The sequence below is a fragment of the Oryzias latipes genome, chromosome 11 (assembly GCF_053564925.1).
Source record: "Oryzias latipes strain Hd-rR chromosome 11, Olatipes_Hd-rR_3.1".
NCBI classification, from domain to species: Eukaryota; Metazoa; Chordata; class Actinopteri; order Beloniformes; family Adrianichthyidae; genus Oryzias; species Oryzias latipes.
The window spans coordinates 11,847,360-11,868,713 of record NC_136247.1 but is presented as its reverse complement, the minus strand read 5'-3'; the positions used below and the strand labels follow the sequence as shown (position 1 = coordinate 11,868,713).

Sequence of the window (21,354 nt, the reverse complement as noted above, 5' to 3'; positions counted from 1 at the left end):
TGCTAGAGTAATAAGGTGACACAGCGGGAAGGTGAAAGTAGGTAAAAGGGCTTTAGCTCAGGCTGCGGGTTAAAAAAAGCCCACAGATCACCACACATGGCGACTGGCTGCCGGTAGTAAACCGAGGTTGATGGACTGTGTACCCTGGAGACAGTCATAACACATGCTCCTGCTGACCTGTTCCCTTAGATTATAAAACGTCTTAAATGCTGTTTGGATTGTTGTTGCCAGTTTTTGTCGATTCCCTAAAGCAATGGTTAATGGTTTTGTGTGAAAGTGTCTGAAATCCCTTAGGATCAGAACGCGTCATTTTCTTCATCTGCAACTCTGATTTTGACTAATCCGTTTGGGAAACCACACCCAGATCTGCACCAGCAATGCTGGAGGAGGCAGGAGATCGGGGCAGCCAACTCTATGCCCCATGCTGCAGGATCGGGTTTAGGCTTGGTCTCGTGGTTTGCAGCTGTGACTCATTTTCCTGCCTCCTTTCACCAAAGCAGTAATAACAGTGTGAGGACAGCTCTGCCTCCACTGAAAGTAAAAAAAAAAAAAGAGAAAAAAAATACTGAAGGACACAGACACAATGCAATCCTGTTGTAATAAAGTCATTTAATACTGTCTGGCATCCATCGAAGCCACAGTTGCAAAATGCATTAAAACAAGGAAACAGATGTCTGATATAGTGGTAAGGCAACAAAAACAGAAAATTTTCACTGCTGCTGACTCACCAAACCAAACAAAGTTATTAGGAGATTATACATCACATGCAACAGAAAAAAAACCTCAACAAACTTGTAGCTTCAATCTGCTGATTTTTTTTATTTGCACTGCTTTATTTGCGCTTGCTACTGCCGCTCTGCAGAAACTATGTCCAAGAAAAGGAAACAGTTTTTTTAATTTTTGGCTAAGAACAGCATAATCATGATTAAAAACGCTTTTACAAAATATTAAATTACATCTTTTTTAGTGGGATATTAAAGTTATTCCATAAGGATCTTCTCACCACCTCGTTCTTGTATGGCTCACTTTCTAAAGGTTCAGCTTGAGTTATCCATGTGCGTTGGAACACAGAAAATGGAGGAACTTGTAGAGAAAAGCTTTGAACTTGACCTACCATAACCCCTCCTCCTCACTAAGCATATTTACATATAAACAGGGGGTTAGTGGTATGAATAAAACAGCTGCTGGCTGTAGAATTGTATGTTTGTGGAAAAGGAACAGTTAGAATAGTATCAATGCAATCTGTGTCTTTGTGTTCATCATGAAAGAGCTTTTATTTTACAGACAAAATATGACTTTGTGGAAAAAGCAGATTCGCGTTGAACAACCATGAATCCTGTTCCGCGTCACCACAGGAGATGATCGTGTTTAGATTTGATCTAGAGATAAAAACAGAACATTGATGGAACAATGCAGATTCCTCCACATTTCTTCGTGCCCAGAGTATATAAAAATGTCTTAAAACTTTCAAAGTAAAGTACATACATTGTGTGTGTCTGCAGGAGGTGTTGGTTCTTTGCTGGTAGTATGGTTTTGTTTTTTTAGTGAGGAGTTCCACCTACCTAAACAAGATAATTGCCCTTTAACTTAGCAAAATTAGGAAACAGGAAATTAATGACTTTTAATTTGAATCATTAAAAAAGAACCCCATCAACCACTGAGAAAATCTTATAGACTAAATATAACCAAGGTGACTCTACTGTGGGAGGGATAACAAGAGGAGGCAGGTGGGGAAATGATCAAAAGCCATGTGGACACACATGAAATGTATTTTGATAAGCAGCAGAGCTTCCCAAATAAGACAGGAAGCTGACTCGGATATAAAAAATTAAATGGACAAAAAAACATAAACAAAAATATTTTGCAAAAACGATGGTATAGTGTTTTCCATATTCCTGTTTTTTTTGTTTTTTCCTTCTGTAGATTCAAGATTTGAATATTTAAACCGAAGCTTTTGATAGTTTTGAATAGATGTCTTGTGATATGGATATGAAAAACTGCTAATCTCTATAGAATTTTGAATATTTGGACGCAGAAGCACAAATAACCCTGCTCACTTTTGACATGTTGGCTGATACTCTCAAGCCTCGTTTCTACTGAGCGGTACGGTAAGGTTTAGAATGGTCCAACTGAGCGTTTTCACTCAAAGTTGGCTCATCACGGCACATGTGGGGTGTAGACTGATGCGTAACTTTGCGCCATAGTAGTGTGACTAGAGTAAAAGCGACACTATCAACGACAACAATAGAGGTCATCCAGCAGCTTATTTTTTACCTCTTGGCTTTTGGTACTTTGTATAAACAAATCATTTAATGTTGTTTGAGAGAATATTGCAGGCGTTGAAGAGGAATACGGCCGAAAAGAGGAGAAGGGTTAAGGCTCCTATCACCGAGGACGGCAAGGAATCTTTGTAAATCCAGTGCTGACAAGACCTTGCTGTTTATTGCAGGCATCTTTTCCTGAAACACGCCAACTGAAAGGCAAACTTGAATATTTGGAAGTGTTAGTGCTGGCTTTCTTTTGTCATAATGACATTCTGCCAATCAACGGGTTTCATTGTGTGATGACAGTAGCTCCACCCTAACTGTTCCATTCCATTTTTCTATTGACCTACAACCAACAGGGACCAAAAATGGTACAGTTCAGTTAATGGGTCCATTTTATGACAGAAACCTCAAAACATCAAACTGTAAACTGCTCAGTGGAAACAAGGCTTTACAGTCTGAAACAGTAAAACTATTGGAAAAAAAACTTTAAAAATTATAAGTTAATCTAAATTGCTTTATTCTTCAGTAAATCATGTTGGTGTTATCCTTTTATTTTGGATTTATCCATCCATCCATCTTCCTCTGCTTAACCGGGTCGCGGGGGCAGCAGTTCAAGCAAAGATGCCCAGACTTCCCTCACCCTGGCCACTTTCTCCAGCTCCTCTGGGGGGACCCTGAGGCATTCCCAGGCCAGCCGAGAGATGTCTCTCCAACGTGTCCTGGGTCTTCCCCGGGGCCTCCGCCCAGTGGGGCATGCCCGGATTTTGGATTTAAAAGAACAAAAAATTATCACAGTTAACATGGGAGGAGCTTGGACGGCTGCACTGAAGTGGGATTCTCAGAAACCACATGTTTTTCGTTGAATCCTATACTTTAACTGCCTGCTGTTAATGCAAAACAGATCTCAAAGTTACGCAAAAAGGGGGGAGAAAATGAGCCTCGTCTGTAAGATATTTATGGTGCACAGCTGCTGAAGATTTATCGTCGGCGGGAATCGTCAAAGCTGTATCCTGCCCTGAGAGCTTTCACTCACAATAAAAGAAGTGCTTCTCACGCTGAACAGAGGTGCATCAGAGCGTACCAGGAGTTGTTTTTGTTTCCTGGTTTTGGGACTGTCGTGTGTTGTGATCTGGGGACATTGAGTCTCATTCTGCGCTCCTCGTGCTGGGTGTCCTCCGCGCGCGCAGCGAAGGAGGATGGAGCAGAGGGATCTCCGCGCTTCAGAGCAGTGGGCTAAATAAAATGTGGGCTGGGCTTGAAGCGAAGTGTCCGCAACCTGACACGGCTCTGGTTTTTCTCCTCTCTGAGGCTCATGAAGAAAAGACAAACTAGCGGGAGGCGCGCACGGGACACTCCAAAGCGCTGACTTTACGCGCGGCAAAAACTTGCAACGAGATGGCCGGAAGAACGGAGGAGTCCGTGCGCGCTGGGGCTGCCTGGCACGGACAGATGGACAGGGGCTTTACCTACCAACGGTCAAATTACATCCATGAAATGAGGTGCGAGGACGTGGGCTTCCATTTGTACAGCCAGATGTGCTGCGCAGGTAGGTCCGAGCGCCGCGCGCCTGTCCGATCTTTGGAGGGCGGTGACAAGAGGAGATTCTGATTGGGAGGGGCAGTGATGTTTATGTTGTTGATGACGTTCCTAACCTTTTCCATACGTTCACCAATGCCCACTCCCCAAAGCTACCCTTCAGACTGGGACGTTTTTGCCCAGTCTGACACTTTAAAAATATATTAACATGCACAGATAACGATGGGTGCAGCTGGTGAGATAGACACTGGAAAGCCACTTTTGATTGACCTTCCAGTGCTTTTGAGTTCTGCAGCATAATAGACTATTTGAACTTTCAACACGTGTGTCTCTGTCACTTCCTCTCCTGGTGACAGTTGGCATAATAGACCTGCGACAGCGAGCAAACAGGTTGTGAGGCCACAGGATTTGTTGACAGCCGTTCCCTCAGACTTGAGTATTCTGACGCTTCATTGACTCGTTCTTGGTCAGAGGAGGACTCTGCAAATCCATCCAGAGTTGTGGACCGCAGCCCCATTTTTTTGTGTGTTTAGGCTGTGTTGTCTTGGCAACCACGAACACAAACTCAACTTTCTGTGTAGGGGGGGTGTCTATGGACTTGTGTCAGCACAGGGTGACCCTCAGAGAAGGAACTCCCTTAGCTGCATGGCCTCAGCTCTTTTTAAAGCTTAGAAGGCTGTCAGCTACATGTGAATTGAATGAAAGCAGAAAACTCTGTTTCTGGATTATGTACCACAGCCTTCCAACCAGAAGAGGGAGGCAAACACCACAGAGCAGGAGGTGTATCCTCTTAAGGTCTCTTAATGGCTCCCACATAAGTACATCCAAAAAGGAGATTTGAAAATTGAGAAACAAACACTTTATGAGCAATTTTAAAAGGAAAAACCATCTGTGTGTTTGTTTTATGGGAGTTGACTCACTTTGTTTAGAAACAGAATTTATCCTTAACAGCAATGCCTCCAGGCTTCCATTCCTGACGGTTCCCTCCTCCATCATCCAGCTTTCACATCCTCATCCCTTCATCATCTGGGAGCCAGACGATGCTCTGTGCTCTCAAACATTCCTGCACAGTGGGACAGATGCCGCATGCCACAGCGTGCACAGGCCGCAACACACTTGAGTTTTCTGCTGCGTGAAGTTATCAAAGTAGGGAGATGGCTCCCTCGCCTTCAGGATGGCCCGGCACGCCTCGAGCAGGAATGCACTGACTCTCCATGGCAGAGCTGTCATCGTAAACTGTTCACAGCCCTCATTGTGCCTGTTAAAAAAAATTCATGAAACTGCATTTCACAGAATTACCCATGCAGCAACATGCGTGCAGGATCAGAAATATTCAGTAACGGCCCGGCTATTCAGAATAACAGAAAACTTTAACAGATGTCAGAATATCAAGATATTTCAAAATTAATTTTCTTTTTTTTCTGTCTATAGACCGAAATGTACATATTTGGTGCAAATATGGTTGCCTCTTTCCAGTACACTACCACCCCCCAATATGACACTTCCAGCCCCGTGCTTTACCATTTAATTTTTTATGTGGCAGTCATCAGAAAAAATCTGTTTTAAAGTCATCAGTAATTTTTGAAATTAATTTATTTTCTTCCCAAACAGCTGGACAAATACTTTTCTTTTTAAATTATATTTTCTCAGTATATTTTCCCGACTTCATGTCGGTGGAGAACTTGTTTCACTGATAGTTTGTGCCAACAATCACCTTAAATAACCTTTAACATTTCAGGAAATAGGATTGAGACTCGCTGAGTTTTTGTTTTTGAGTGATTCATAACTGGAAGAGAAGTAGTTTGTCTATTTCTTCCACATTTTTTTCCTCAAAAACGTCCTGTGTATCTTACAGTCTGAAGCAAAGAAACCTGAAAAAAAACAAGGTACAATTTGGAATTTCAATGAGATTTCATACATTATTTTACAGATTTCTCTATATCTTTAGATAGGAAATTCAAAATGAGCAAGTGAAATCATTTGAAAGATTTTGCAGTGATACTAACATTCTTGTTTCTATTGTAGTATAACAATCTGACAAGGAGTTTTTTTTTTTTTTTTTTAAAGTTTGTCGGTCCTGAATCCTGAATGTCTGCAGCATTGACTCGTCAGGTCCCAGCATGCCACACCTCTCTGCAGGCATCCAAAACATCTCCCTCCTTGCAGTCATGTCAGAACCCTCACAGAAGATAACTGTCTAAGTTGTTAGTTGTTGTGCAAGATCATCTCTCTTAAGTAATGTGATTTATCATGATGGACAGAAACGGTTTGAAAGGGTAATTCCACGAACTTGGTGCAAATGTTCTTTGCATGCAGGTAGACATGACAGATGTTTTTGTGCTGGATGTGATTTGCATATCTTAACAGTCAACTCTGCTTATTTACAATAGCTACTTAACCCCATTGGTGCCTATTGACACACCAAACCACTTGCTCCAAACTTACCTTAATTAAGCATACATGTGAAAGCAAAAATCTAAATATATATTTTTTTTTTAATGCTGTAAGTGGATTTCAGGCATCAAGGGGTTATATATTTTCCATTATTACTTTATCTAAAAAGCATTTTTTACTAAACAAATCATAATAATAAAAATATTTTCTAAGGACAGTGGCATAACTCAATAATTCATCCTAGATGTCAGACGGCAAGGATTTTGTCCATTGTGTTATGGATCATAATTGACCTATATAATACTTTAACAGAATTATTTTTTTAAACAGATATTAATTTTTGGAAGAAAAAAAATTCACAACATAAGGAGCAAGTTTATCTCCAATGTAAGGTTAAACGCTGCTTGTACCAAATATTGTGTGCATTCAAACTGGACAGTTAATGTCTGCGTGTTTGTGTTAAAAAAGCATTGTTCTAATCAAAAAAGAAATGGTGTTTTTGAAATGTTTTTAATTGAAAATGGGTCATTTTGAATCCTAAATAAAGAAAAGTGAAAAGAAGATTATAAGTGATGAAGATTGAGGTGAATAAGGTTGTGCATATCAGGGCTATAAGATCATCTTCCTCCGTCTGTCTTACTGTCTGTGTGATGAATAGCAGCTCTTGACAAGATGGCCTGCAGGTAGGCATTTTTTAAGAGCCGCTGAAGGAAAAAAAAGAAAAAACAAGTTTGAGGAAAAGTCCAGGAACTAAATCAGAAGTCTGAACACTCCCACCCAGTGGTAAGGTCTCTCCGACCGGAGCAGTGTTTCAGGGTTTGGGACGAGGCAGGAGGGCTGTTGTCTAGCTGCAGTTTTAGCAGTATGGCGACGCAGCAAAGCTTCAGGAGCTACTCCTCTGACAGCCTGGGCAGTGATGGGGTTTTCATAGAGGACCAGTATTGCCAAGGGAGGCTCAAAGCCATGGATTACAGAAAAGGTAGAACTTTGTCTTTAACTACAGGTCTGTCTTGTCATTTGGGGCTTCAGTGGGAGTTGGAACTTGTTCTGACTGCATCTGTGTTCCTTTGCTTCTCATTAATCCAACCAAGTGCCTTCACAAGTCCTCCTTTTGATTGGAACACTCTGCCTAACTCCTACCTTAGAAATAAAATAATGATTGAACCGTTTTTCCTAGTTTTCTTTATGTAGTCGTATGATTTCCCATTTAAAAAGAAGGAAGTTAAACACTCTTAGCATTGTACATGCATTCTGCATTCTCTGACAACAACCTGATGAGATAGTCAGCCCTATCGCTCCATCACAGTGGGCTCAAAGTAAACTGCTTCTTTCACACAAGATAAAGAGGCGGAATAGGGGCCTGCAGGCCATACATTTGAGGAAAGAAAGCTCTCTTTGTGAGTTTGTTTTCTTCTGTGGTGTCCTTCAGTGGTTTTGACAAATCCAACAGGTTTTATGCTCTGTCTCCGCTGGCCCAGTGGTTGTCTCAAGCTGAAGCCCTGATTTTTGTGAGCGTCTCCATAAACCACTGACATGCCCCCCCCCCCCAGATGGAGTTTGGCACAGCAGGGTGTCTCCATCTTTGGTTTCTCAGTTCTGTCTCGGTCTGATAGCTTCTGTTCCTCGAGCTTTGACCAAAGTCCACGTGTAGATAAGTGATATAAGGAAAAGACTGCAGTTGTCACCGTCTTATCATTCGTAAGCACTTCATCAAGGATCATCAAGCCTCTATCTTGTTTTGTCACCCAGTGTTCACTCGTTGAACAATGGAGGCTTGAAGAAGCATGTTATGGGTGATGAATAAGAAGAATGCATTTCACAGGCGTGTGCAGAATATGCAGAAGCAATCAGGCATTTGAATCTAAACCAAAATAATAACAGTCTTGCAAACCGCAACACATTTCTTGCATTAGCTTTGATGAGCAGGCTTTATTCCACCAGAGGAAGATGCATCAGAAGTCCTCCTCAGTTTATTGCCTCTGCAGTTTACCTAAATCAATTATCTAATGAGTGAGCCGACCTAATGTCCTTCTGTACTCGTTTCCCTCTTTCTTTAGATCTGCAAAAGCATACAAATCATTTCTTTGTGTACTGAAACTTCAGCAAAGCATCTTGTTTTATTTTTATATCAAAGCATTTTCTAAAATAGAACTACCAAACCAGGGTCGATAATTTGAGATTGTGGGGAAATAAGGTTGGAAAAACGGTTAAAAAAAAAGGATTTTATTTTAATCTTTTTTTTGTTTCCATTAGTTTATGTAACTAACAGACTGGCTTTTGACTGAAAAGTTGAAAAAATGTTTTCTTTCTGACTAAAAATCATGTGATAATCACTTGAAACCATTATTTTACTTTGATGAAAAAGCTAATAAGGGCATCTTTTTTGTGTGTTCCAGATGAACGGGACAGAGTACAGAAGAAGACTTTCACAAAATGGGTCAACAAACACCTGATAAAGGTAAGATTTAATTGGAGCTCCTTAACTGAAGAAGCCGTTAATCATTCCTACAACATAACTTTCCAAGTAAGGATTCCAAAACTGACCCGTAAGGTGATGCTGACCTGCTTCAACAGTTTCAACCTCATTATTGAAAATATTTTCTGAGGAGACACTGAAGCGGCTGGTTTGTTTGAAAAACAGAAATATGAACTCCCAAAAAACTAGCAATTAGAATAGTTTAGAGACGCACCAGAAGATCAGATCTGCACATGGAAGCTCAGCAATGCTGACTGAGTTAACTGCGAACATGTCAACACCTGGATCCACTTTATTTAGTGCTCAAGAACTGCAGCGTTTTAGAACATCTGTGATCCAGACTCTCAGGGATCTGCAGGAGAACAGGAAGCTCCTGGTTCCAGGGTATGAGTGTCAAAACATCATCAGGAATACTCCACCCCGTAGAGGAAATAAATACTTTTTTAAGGAACACATTTATCATTTAAACAATTTTTTTAGTGTAGCAACTCTTTAAAAAGTAGCTATTTTTTACATTCATTTTTGAGTGAATTGTTTTTCTGTTAAATGCATCACAAATTCTGAATTACAAACAGCTAAAAGGCAGTTTTAGAAAACGGAAATGGTGTTATAAATGTATGGAAGAGTTTTATGTGAAAATTAGGAAACTGGGCAGGCATTTAAATGACGTAAATGAACTACTGAAAAAAACATTTTTTTAAAAATGAACACCAATGTTTGGCAGTGATCTAATTGTCAAATCTAAGGCCAGAGAGCTTGGTGTGATACTGAACTCTTCTTTCATACCAAAAACAGACAAATTCTGATATCAAATCAAGTATTTAATTACAGCTCTACAACTTGCTGTGGCAGTAGAGCTATTTTCATTTTTAACGTTCATTATTATATTAGGTTTTTATCATTTAGCATTTAACAGCTGCTGAGCATCAGTTCTAGAGTTCAGATTTTTTGGCTGTATGAAAACCAGATGAATGTCTACAGATTAAAAAAACTTTAAAAAAAAACCTTTTTGATTCTTATTGTGGATCATGTTAAGCTGCTCAGGGAAACAGAGCAACAAGAAAACGATCCATCAGTGCCAAATACTCAGTCCTTCCATCACATACTGCAAATAATAACAACTAAGCAGCGCTATTTCTAGGGGAGCAATTCAGGCTTTGATGTAAGATAAGCAGATGAGCCCAATCTGTACATTTATTTTTAAAATTAAAACAGGTTTATCAAATTATTTAAAATGTTGAGACAGATTTTGTAGATTTGTAACGCTGATAAAGCTTATCTTTTTGGGTTAGAGGCTGGCTCCTCTGTAGCATTTTCTGCTTGATGAACACTTGTTGGCTTACAGGAACTGGAGTGTGATAAAGTTTTAGGAATTTCTTCTGTGCTGTTAATCTGTCTGAGACCTCTGCCAGATTCTGCCATCAGGAGTCGATGGTTGGAAAATCCCTCAGAGTTGGATCCGCAAGACCATAGATGCCCTGCTTTTTTGGTCGCCTTAAGGCATTTTTAACTCTGTCACAACAGAATCATGGGATTAAAGTGTGAGGACACATACGCTTCCTGACAGCCAGCTTTGTCAACACTGCCATCTGCAGTGTCGCATCTCACACAACTTATTTGAGCAGCTTTACCCAAGCTGCTCTCTGAACCTCTGGTTTAACTGCAGACCTCTGGTCTGTCTCTCAAATCAACCTCCTAGTTTTCCATCTTCTCTCACGCATCATCTTCTTTTCATGTTCCTCCTCCCTCCCTTTTCATCTTTCTCCATCAGCACTGGAAGGCAGAGGTAGGTGCTGTGTGTGAGCACACACTTATATCTGCCTGCATGCGAGTGTTACTTTTCTAATATTCCAATCTTACTTTTTGCTTCTCCTCTTAACTCTTTGGAGTGCTTCATATCTTTGGGAGTTCTGCGGAAACAAGAAGAGGTTTGATGACATTTTTAAAACCACATTTGTTGGATACAGCAATTTTTTTTTTTTCTCATGTAAATATTAAGTCGAGGATCCGACAAAAGATCATTGACATTTTAGGACCAAAAATGTTTTTGCACAGGTCAGTTATTTCTGTAATTGCTACAAAGATGAAAAAAGTGTTTAAAACGAACATAAATATGAATGCCGCTGTTATTAAAAGTGTTTCAGGAAGTGGGTGTGTTTAAAAAACAGAGCTGCACCAAACCTAGAGCTCTGTGGAAAAGTTGCAGCACTAGAACATTTAATATGGACTGCAGATAGGTGGTAAATGAAAACATTTTAATCTAAGTTTATTTTTTTTTTTTTTATTATACTTGTTAAGTTTGTAATGCTTAAAGCAGCCTATATTGAAGATTTCTTGCTAATAGTAATATTAATATTGGCTCAAAAATCATGGGGCTTTTTGCTGGGGGACTGCTTGCCTCCCTGTAGCTCTGCCCCTGCTGTGGAACAATGTGACAAACTTTGATGTGTGCAGAAGACACTTCGATGACCTTCAGAATATTTCCCACCAAATTAGAAGTTTTGTTTCTTGATTATTTGTTAGTCTAACAGTTTGAGTGTTGATAGATCTGATGTGAGGAAGAGTGAGTGAGGGCGTCTGTCCCATATGAACATGAACATGTCGTTGTTCTCTGGCTTTGAGAAGATTTCAGGGCTGTCGTGTGTCTGCTACGTGAAATAACTGCTCTCATTCATTTTGGCATGTGAAATAACGCCACACTCATAAACACCAAAGCATAAAACAATATTTTGCAAATAAAGTACTTTGAATAATCAGATCATGATATACAAGCTGCAGAGGTGATAATGATACTTTATCCTTTTTTTTTTCTTCTTTGTTTTGTGTGCAGGTTCAGCGACACATCACTGACTTGTACGAGGACCTCAGAGATGGACACAACCTCATCTCCCTGCTGGAGGTCCTCTCTGGAGAGACTCTGGTGAGTTTGCAGTCATTTTCCTGATCCTGCTGTCAGCCCCTCGTGGTCTCGTCTGACTTTCTTTACGCTCATGTTGTTCCACTTTATTCGGTTACTGGAGCTGGTGGACTTCTGGTCTCCACTTCTGCATGTGTTGACTGAGAAACGTTAGTTGGTTTTTTTTGCCAACATGCTGAGGCTATGCACACTCTTGACTTACTTCAGCACTGGTCTTTTGGTGATGGAGCTTTAAAACACTAATTTCATTCCTTTGCTTCCATCTTGTATCCTCTCTGCACTGTCTTGTTTCTTTTCTTTCCTTTTGGGTTCTCTAATTCCTGTTTGCTTCCCTTCACCCTGACCTTTCCCCTTCTGCCTCTGCCTTTCCCTTTTTGCGATGCTCACGCTGTAGCAGAGGGAACGTGACGTTGTGAGGAACGTACGGTTGGTGAGTGGCGCCTGGACCACGGTGACTGCCTCTTTCGGCGTGGCATGTGCCAAAACCCCAGGTGGCTGCTGGGTTGTGCATGATAGCAGTCGCTCTCCTTGTTTGTTGTCCCTCTCTGTGCCGACATCGCACTCTTTTATTTTCTTGTTTAGCTGGAACTTCAGAAGGGGAAAGTGGACCATTTTTATATAAACATTTCTGAAGTGAGTTTTTTTATTAGAAAAAATATTTTTTTCTTATAATAACTGAAGCCTGTGAGGCTGAGATGCAAAAGGTCATTTTTTCAGACAAATTAAAAATATAGATTTTAGTTATACAGTAATTTAATACTTTTCAATAAATAAAAGTTATACATAAGCCTTCCCTGCATTTCCTTGGTTAGACATTTTACACAAAAAATACTACACTTTACTCTACAACTAACTTTCTTTGAAAATTATTAATAAAAAATGTTCTAAAGAGCGGCCTGCAATCCCGCACAACTCACACACACTTCACTGAAAGTCACTTTTTTTGCTGCTAGTCGATCCTTTGATCATATTTGGAGCAAACCTTTATAGACTGCCTTAATGGTAGAAAGTCCCTGCATGAAATGACTGTTAGAGTTTCAGACAGAAAATGTGTTTAGGGAAATGGCAAAACTGGACTGTGACTTTGTTAAAGCAGCAAAACGTCCAGCCGTCAGCATAAAGAAGGTTGGTATTGAGGTTTTTAAAAAAAATCCAGTTTTCTTATGGTAGAATTACCCTCCCATTTGTCAATCCTCATCATCATCATGCTTTCAGCTGCAGAACCATGTGTTGCACTCATGCATTTTTAGGATCATGTGCTGATGGGGTCAAATCTGAAGAAGCTCCACTTTTGCAGGATGTGATTTAAAAACACCACATTCTCCGATTGGAAAAAGCTCTACAGCAGGAGAGGGCTTTTGATGAACTGAACGCAGACACACCTGATGCTAAGTTAAGCTGTTTGTGACCGGTGCTCTTATTTCTTTTAGCCGCGGGAAAAAGGCCGAATGCGCTTCCACAAACTGCAGAACGTCCAGATTGCTCTGGACTTCCTGAAACACAGACAGGTCAGTGAGTCGAGACGTTTTAATTCCTGTATTTTAGAAAAATATTTTTTCTTCTGATTTTAACAGCACAGATTTTCATTCAGATTATGATTTCTACTTCTAGGTCAAACTGGTCAACATCAGGAATGATGACATTGCAGATGGAAATCCCAAGCTAACGCTAGGTCTAATATGGACCATCATCCTTCACTTCCAGGTAGAGTTGGAGAATTTCAGTCCCCCTTGGCAGAACTGAATCTGAAATTAACTGTTCCTCTGTTTAAGTTCATTTTAATTGCAGCAAGAAAGAAAGAGTGAGTGCTCAGTCAAAGGTGTTCACATGACATTTGTCATCTCTATGGCTCTGTGTGAAAGAAAAGAATAGGGATTTAACGTGTCTGATGCTCAGAAACGTTTAATTGAAGAACAAATAAAAAATTTATTATGCTAATATTTTTTAAACTATCATTTTATTGTCTACCGACCTAAATTTTTATCCATTTTTTCCTATAATCAACATTTATATCTCTCTGTTAACACTGAAGTTGTTCCTCGGAGGTGCCTGAAAAGAGTTTTAATCGAAATGTCAGGACCACTTTAAAACAGCGAGGGGAAAGATTTTACTGCAAGGGTGAGGATCTGTTTCCATTCTGACTCACTCTGTACCCACTGAAGCCCCGGGGTTTCCACACTGAAGGAAAAATACTTTTTTTGTTCCCCACCCTTCCTGTTATATAGTAGTAAAAAAAAGCCTGCCAGTGAAATGATTAGTTCCGCACTGACTCATCATCACTTCTGCAAACAACAACCTGGACACAAACACTGCTTACCATACTTTCCAGTTGAGACGAGGTTTGTTGGTGAAAAAGATAATCATCAAAACTGCAACAGATAGAATTATTGATTAGAAAAAGAGCTTTAAAGATCTAATACACAAAAACATGAAGTGATGCTGTTTAAGAGCTTTCATTTAAACCAAAAAGTCTGTTGATTTTGATTTGATTTGAAAGTGGTTTAGTCTTCACAACAGTCTTTGAAGGATATACCCATATTCAAGTCTTTTTCTTTGACAAAGTTAACTCTTGAACACCCAAAGTTTATTGGAATAACAAATGCATGCACAAAATGAGGGAGAATTAAAACTTTTTTTGGCAGAACAGAATAACAAATATCTAGGTCTGGAGAGATTGCATCAGGGGCGTCCTGACTTGCAAAGAGGGTCCGATATGATGAGGTGAAACGTGTGGGGGACCATCTACTTGGCCTGCATACTTATAATAAATGCAAATGAAGTATTTAATACATTTTTAGAATAGGATACTCTTCAATTCTTCACAAAGAACAGAAATAATGTAAATACATTTTTACCAAAATTACTTTAAATTGACCAAGACCAAGTTGTTGCCACAGGTTTGCAATGGCTTACAACATAATTCAGCCAATCACAATCATAAAATCGTACACACAGTGCTGGGGGCTACATATTATTGATTTTATGAGAAGAACCTGAAGAACTTTAGACATGCCTGGGCTAGATGCTTGATTGTCTTTGCATACATGCAATTTTGAAACTTATTTAGAGTAAATTCAGTTTTTATTTTATTTGTCTTTTTCCTTTTGGACCCAAAATAAACATTAAAACATTTATGAAAACTAGTCTAGGTGAACTCAAACATCAATATTTTTGTGCATCTTGTTGTTGGATCACCATTCTGAACCAGCTGTTTGTGTTTTGTAGGTGACAATGTAAAAATCTCTGCAGAAGTTTTTTCTGATGTTCACATGACTGAGGCTCTCACCCTCTAGCTCAGACAAACTGTTGAAATGTTGTTTCTGTTACGGAAAAAGAGCATCTTAATGAAATATCATGGAAGCAGGTGCTCAGACTTCTTTACTTTTATGATTTTAATTTTCTGGAGTTGTTTTTTTTTCTAAAAGAACTGTGTCATGAACCCTTTTTATAACACATAGTTATCTGGAAGAAACCAAAAACAGGGGCTTCTTTGTTTTTTTATTTTTTTTGAACCTGTTTGATAATCAAGTGTCTGATGAGACCAGAAAATTAAGTGAATCACGCTCCCTTTTTAGCCTTTGAAATGACTAAATGATTTAAATGGTTCTGCTTCCTAAAACCACTTCAAACCAAAAAGAAATCAGAGATAATAAAGAGCAAATAACTCTTAAATAAAATGCACTTTTTACCAAAATTAGAAAAAGTCCCTGTGAAATGGAGGAACCGATCCATCTCTCCTTTCCTCTTTCGCCTGCAGATCTCTGACATTCAGGTCAATGGCCAGTCGGATGACATGACGGCCAAGGAGAGACTGCTGCTGTGGTCTCAGAGGATGGTGGAGGGATACCAGGGTCTTCGTTGTGACAACTTCACCACCAGCTGGAGGGATGGCAGGCTCTTCAGTGCAATCATACACAAGCACAGGTGATACATGGATACATACTCGACTTGTTCAGGGCAGTCCTCAAAAGCACTTCCCATAATTCTTTGCAGACATACAATCAAATCAAAATGGAGATATTTGAATAAAATAAGTGCGCAGACGATCATGCGCTCAAGAAAATACATTTAGAGTTTTGCAGTGTATGTGTCTACTTGGAGAATAATTAGGCTTTTCATAAGAAACTTTTCCTCATGTCCTCTTAGCAATCTCTGGTATTTCTGGGCTCACCGTAGATTTACATGCATATAGATTTATGACATTCTCCTGGCTTGTCTCTGCTTGTTGGTTGGCTGCAATTATCCTCACACCAAATTACTTTTACAGCAAAAAAGGAGGATCTTATTAGTCCAATCACCTGCAACCTAAAATGCAGCTATTTAAATCTGGAAATTTCAAATTGCCACCTTCTAAAAGTCATGATCATATGTGGAATTTCTAAAGTAATGTTTACATTGGATCATTTCTGTTGGGACGTGTTCTGGGAAATGTAATTCCTTCGTCTTTTATGTTTGGAAGCAAGGTAGTTGTAAGGAAAATACAGCTCGTTGTCAGAAGGCAACAATTAAATAAATAAAAAAGAGACAGAAACTTAACACAATAGAACAAGAAATATTTTCTATCATGAAGGCATTTTCTGCAGCACCAATGGTGGAATCCTTTTTTGTGCCCTGTCCCACAGACCCGCTCTGATAGATATGAATCAGGTGTACCGGCAGACTAACCAGGAGAATCTGGAGCAGGCCTTCAGCGTGGCGGAAAGAGAGCTGGGTGTCACACGACTGCTTGACCCTGAAGGTAAGGTTCTACAGAGAATGAGTTTCCAAAACGAAACCACAGTAAAACATATCTAACTTTAAAGTTATTGCAAGTCTAGATTTATAGCCATTCGGTGCAGAAGACCTAAAACATTTTCCTTTGTCTGTCTTTAGTAGTTATGTTTCTTTAACAACCTAGTAAAGCTAGTTTGGACTTGCAAGTAAAAGTGAATGACTTGAAGGTAATTTTCCTTTACGTGACTCTCCAGATGTGGATGTGCCCCATCCAGATGAAAAGTCCATTATTACATATGTCTCCTCGCTGTATGATGCCATGCCCAGAGTTCCAGACATCCAGGATGGAGTCAGAGCAAATGTAGGCCCTCCTCTTTGCTGTTTTTCTCACACGTTCCAACAAGTTTAGAACCTCACAAAACTTCACCAACGGTTTACACTCCATAGCTCCTCGAGGGCCTGATGCAACAGGTTTTCAGAAATTTAAAGTATTTATTCTAAATTCTACAAGAAACAGTAAGCTTTTTTTCACACAGTATTTTTATAAAAATATAAAAATGTATTTGATTATTCTTTTTGAACGGAAGTTTAGCATAAAAAAAAAACTTTCCCAAAGGTTTCATTTTCATCAAAGTACACACAGTGCTGGGGGCTGCATATTATTGATTTTAGGAAAAACCAAAAGAAAAAAAAACATTGTCATGCAGCATGAGACTTCGTTAAATGTAATTTAAAGTGAATTAAGGTATGAAAAAACTGTTCCTGCAGTACAAAAGAGCAGTATTCAGTATTCAGTGCAACATTTCCATTGACACTAATTTTACAAATACCAACACGTTAGCTGACTTGAGTTGAGCATTTTTATAAGACACCAATTATCAATGCAGTACCCCACTGTTGTAGTATTAAATTTTAAAATAATTCCACTTCAGTAGAAGTCTGTGTCAAATTAGTAACCAAGACAAATTTTCCATGTCATTCAGCTCAAGAATTTAAACAGAACATCATAGATTTAGCTTTAATCCTGAAGATCTGCATGTGTGTGCCTTGCTTCAGGAGCTGGAGCTTCGCTGGCAGGAGTACTATGAGGTGGTCACCATGCTTCTGCAGTGGATCAGGCACCACATCCTCGTTTTTGAGGAGAAGAAGTTCCCCACCAGCTATGAAGAGATAGAGGTGACTGTCATCTTTGGACTAAACATGGTGCAACCGACCAAGACAAAAAGGCTGATGATGGCTCATTCCTTTCTGCAGGTTCTTTGGCGTCAGTTTTTAAAGTTCAAAGAAACAGAACTTCCCGCCAAAGAAGCTGACAAGAACCGCTCCAAACACATCTTCAAGTCATTTGAGGTGAGTTCTGTCTGCAGCTCAGTGTTAATGTGCCCCTCATTGTTTATCCTGCAGTCATATTTCTAAGGATTTGGAAGCCAAGTTGACAAACATGCTTTTTCATACCAGCTGTTGGACCAGGTCAATTCTTCTTACAACTGACTGAAGTAGTCCGACGTAGTTACTGCAGTTATTGGAGTACTTGGAGATCTTTCTCTACCACCACCACCAAAAAAAAAAAAAAAACGATTGTTGTTCACAAGTTAGTTTCTTGAATAATTATATTTGCAAGGGTTTTAAATGTCCCTTATGGTAATCAGAGGGCCTTTCTGGTGTCAACAGCACTTTAAATATAGTTAATGGTAAATGGTGTATATAGCACTTAACTACCTTCTTAGATCGCCATAGTCCCAGTCCCATTCACACACTCATTCATACACTGATGGCGCCAACCTATAACCACCAGGAGCAATGGGGGTTTCAGTGTCTTGCCCAAGAATGCTTTGACACATGGGCGATCTTTCAGTCAGAGGTCGACCGTACTACCTCTGCACCACGGCCGCCCCGCGTTTAAAAAGCCAAACAGTCAGTATTTTCAGGGGTCTGACATGTAGTAGTTTCCAATTTAGTTTCTCTTATTAGACACAAAAACGACAGTCTAAAATTACTTCAGTGTTGAGAACTGTCAAGGATTTGTGTTTGAAAGTCAGGCCAATTTTCTTTCTGAATTTCGTTAATTGGATATAAAATGGCCTCTTGTTAACGCAGGTGGTACGTTTTAAAAATGGGTTAGCAAAATAGGATTACAGAGGTTTTAAAGCTGTAAAAGCCCTCACAACACTTTTCACACTTTTCTCTCTTGTTAAAACTCTCAAAGTTCAAACTAAATCCAGTATTATAGAATGAAAACAAAGATGTGCTCAAAGATTGTAGATTTGTCAATTCTGTACAGCAGACACGGCATGGAGGAGATTGATTGACAAGGTCCACAGCCAATGAGGAATCAGAATACGGTGTGCTGCAAAAAAAGGCATGCACTGAAAAAAAAACACAAAACAATGTGAATGCAAAAGGTGAACCGCGATTTAGTGAGGGAAGACTATTTTTTTTATTCCCTGAATGTTAGCAAACAACACAACACACAAACTTTTAAAGCTGCACAAATTGCAAACATAAGCATGATCAAAAAGGGACAGAGAAGAAAAAATGTATTACATATCTTATTGTGATTGAGAAGCATTGAAAAACATTTTTGCAAAAACAAATTATTATATTCCAGGTTAAGGCTTACACCATCTTGCATGTTTCTTTGCATTGTTATGTCTTCAGCAAATAACAAACCATGATTACTAAATAGGATATTGTCTAAAGGACGCCCCCTGTAAAAACATGGTCACGGGCGAAATCAGTCAGTTAATGTTTATGATGCGGTTCTGCTCTTTTTCAGGGTGCAGTCAAGGCTGGTCAGGTCAAAGTGCCGCCCGGTTACCATCCGCTTGACGTGGAGAAGGAATGGGGTCGACTGCATGCTGCCATTTTGGAGAGGGAGCGCCTCCTCAGGACTGAATTTGAGAGGTGGTGTATCTAGGCCACAAACAGACCCTCATCACATGATGTCTGTTGCCAAAGCAAACGTTCAAATAAAGCCGCAAGGCATTCGGAGAAGGTTCCTGTTTGACCATGAGCATGACTCATCTTCTAACGATAAAGACCACACTGGAAGCAGCAGTTAGCTTTGTGAGCTGGAAAATAAAAAATCTAATTAGAGGAAACACATGACAGCCGAGGCATCGCTGGGGAAACACTCTTCTCAGTAACATAGTCCTTCATAGACACTCTTAGGGATGTTTTAATCACATGGTAGGCAGGGCTTGGGGTTTGACTTAGTTTTTTCATCTGTAGTGAACTAAATTCATTTCACAAAGAAGCTCATCATGGCTTTCATGCAGCAGGGATATCATCTAAAACGTTTATTTCTCTCCAAGACGGAGTGAGTGAAAAATTTACTTATCGCGTGTGCCTCCCTGAACAAAAGAGTATGTTGATCTGAAGTTCTTCTTGACCTTTGACCTTCTCTTCTTTTTGCAGGATGGAGCGACTCCAGAGGATCGTAGGTAAAGTGCAGACAGAGTCCGGGGTGTGTGAGGAACAGCTCAACCAGGTGGAGACCCTGCTGCAGGCGGTGAGTCACTAACCTTTTGTTCATTATTCACTTTCTCCTGGAAAGCTCAATCGGTCAGCGTGCTTCCACTCCCTTTGCATAGATAGCCTGTGCAGAGTTCAAGTCCAAACCAAACAAATACCTTTTTCAATAAAAAGGATTATTGATGGAAAATGCTGACTGAGCTGTTTTTCCCCATAACTTCATTGATTTGTCACATGTAACCATGGTTACAAGCAGCATTGAAGGTCACTCCTTTCCTCACATGCAAGCATGACAGGAGGACTTATAGTCTCAGGAGCAGAAATAACAGCAAACCTTGTGATTCAAGCTTGGCCTCTAATACAGGTCAAAGGTTAAAGTAACAGACTGCTTTTTCAGTATGTTTTTTACATTCATTCAATAGTATGTAATGTTAACCAAAGAGGATTTTTGTCACTTAATAAAACCATCTAAAAAAGTATTATAAATATGTGACATACATCTCATAAGTCTGTATTTTTAGTCTTTGATTTATAGATCAATCACATGAAAAATACTAAAAAAAATTAACATCTCAGTTATGGTGGGGTTTTTTTCTCCAGTTTTAGGAAATCAGTCACATCTTTAACTCTGAGTAGTATGAATTTAACATTTAACATCCTGATAATCCCATGTAAGACATTTGGGTCACCAAATAAACACCTCAGCATTGTGCATTTAACACTGTATTACACTTTATTTCATTAAAATACAAAACATCCAGCCAGTGATAATTGGAAAGATGTTGAACATGACACGAGAAAAACTTTGGTCAGCTTAGATTCTGTTTAAAAGCTTAGATTCAGTTGATTTTAAGGATGTAAGAGTGATCAAAACATGTCGAGCAATTTTAAGTTAAAAAAAACGTTTTAATTTCCAGAGAGAAATTAAAATCAAATTTGAACCCCTAAATCAGCCATAAGGTTTCGGAGAAATCATCACTTTGCCTTTATGTAGAATCTTTTTTGTCCATCTGCTGCTTCCCTTAGGCGTTGCCTCAGGAAATCATTAGCTTTCACCTAGTTAGGGGTGTGACGATAACCGCAACACTGCGCCCCCTGCTGGTTCATCACCACGGTGATCAAAAGTCCCTTACCGTCACAGGTCTACACCTAGTCCTTTTCTATGCCTCCTCCCCACTCACACTAACCTCCTTCATGTCCGCCTTCACTGCATCCATGAACCTTTCTCTCTCTAGCTCCAACCTCAGCATACCTTTACCCACATAATCTTTGTTTCCCTGCCTTGGCAACCTGTACAGACCTACTTATCCATGTTCTGTGTCCTTATTTATCCTGTTCTTGGCTTTTGTCGCCTCCAGAGTTCCGAGTCTGAGTACTACACTCTAGCCTTTGTTGTTTTATCTACAACGTGCCTTTGTCCTCTCCATCTTTGCCTGGCACTAAAATCCAATTTCCACCTGGTAGTTATGGTTAACCCAAAACACAGCAGGTCTAATTAAATGTTTTCTTCATGATTTGCATGATTGATTTGGCTTTGATGCCTTACCTGACAAAACCCCTTCATTTACGCAGCCTTC

General features: G+C 39.6%; 1 protein-coding gene across 50 annotated transcripts in view; it reads left to right on the top strand.

Annotated features, from left to right (window-relative positions):
* The window catches only part of pleca (plectin a), a 92,688-nt gene that overhangs the window by 48,654 nt on the left and 22,680 nt on the right, over positions 1-21,354 (top strand). For 14 of the 50 annotated variants that reach the window (XM_078954778.1, XM_078954776.1, XM_078954779.1 and 11 more), the window contains 11 exons: positions 8,594-8,655; positions 11,504-11,593; positions 13,021-13,098; positions 13,202-13,294; positions 15,348-15,514; positions 16,213-16,328; positions 16,558-16,664; positions 17,360-17,479; positions 17,558-17,653; positions 19,080-19,207; positions 19,721-19,814. In XM_078954778.1, coding sequence (XP_078810904.1) covers positions 8,594-8,655; positions 11,504-11,593; positions 13,021-13,098; positions 13,202-13,294; positions 15,348-15,514; positions 16,213-16,328; positions 16,558-16,664; positions 17,360-17,479; positions 17,558-17,653; positions 19,080-19,207; positions 19,721-19,814 — 1,151 coding nt within the window. Of the gene's footprint in view, positions 1-3,292; positions 3,814-6,924; positions 7,177-8,593; positions 8,656-10,444; positions 10,460-10,562; positions 10,602-11,503; positions 11,594-11,984; positions 12,021-13,020; positions 13,099-13,201; positions 13,295-15,347; positions 15,515-16,212; positions 16,329-16,557; positions 16,665-17,359; positions 17,480-17,557; positions 17,654-19,079; positions 19,208-19,720; positions 19,815-21,354 lie in introns of those variants that run through there. The other 36 variants (XM_078954774.1, XM_078954771.1, XM_078954785.1 and 33 more) reach the window with 13 other exon arrangements.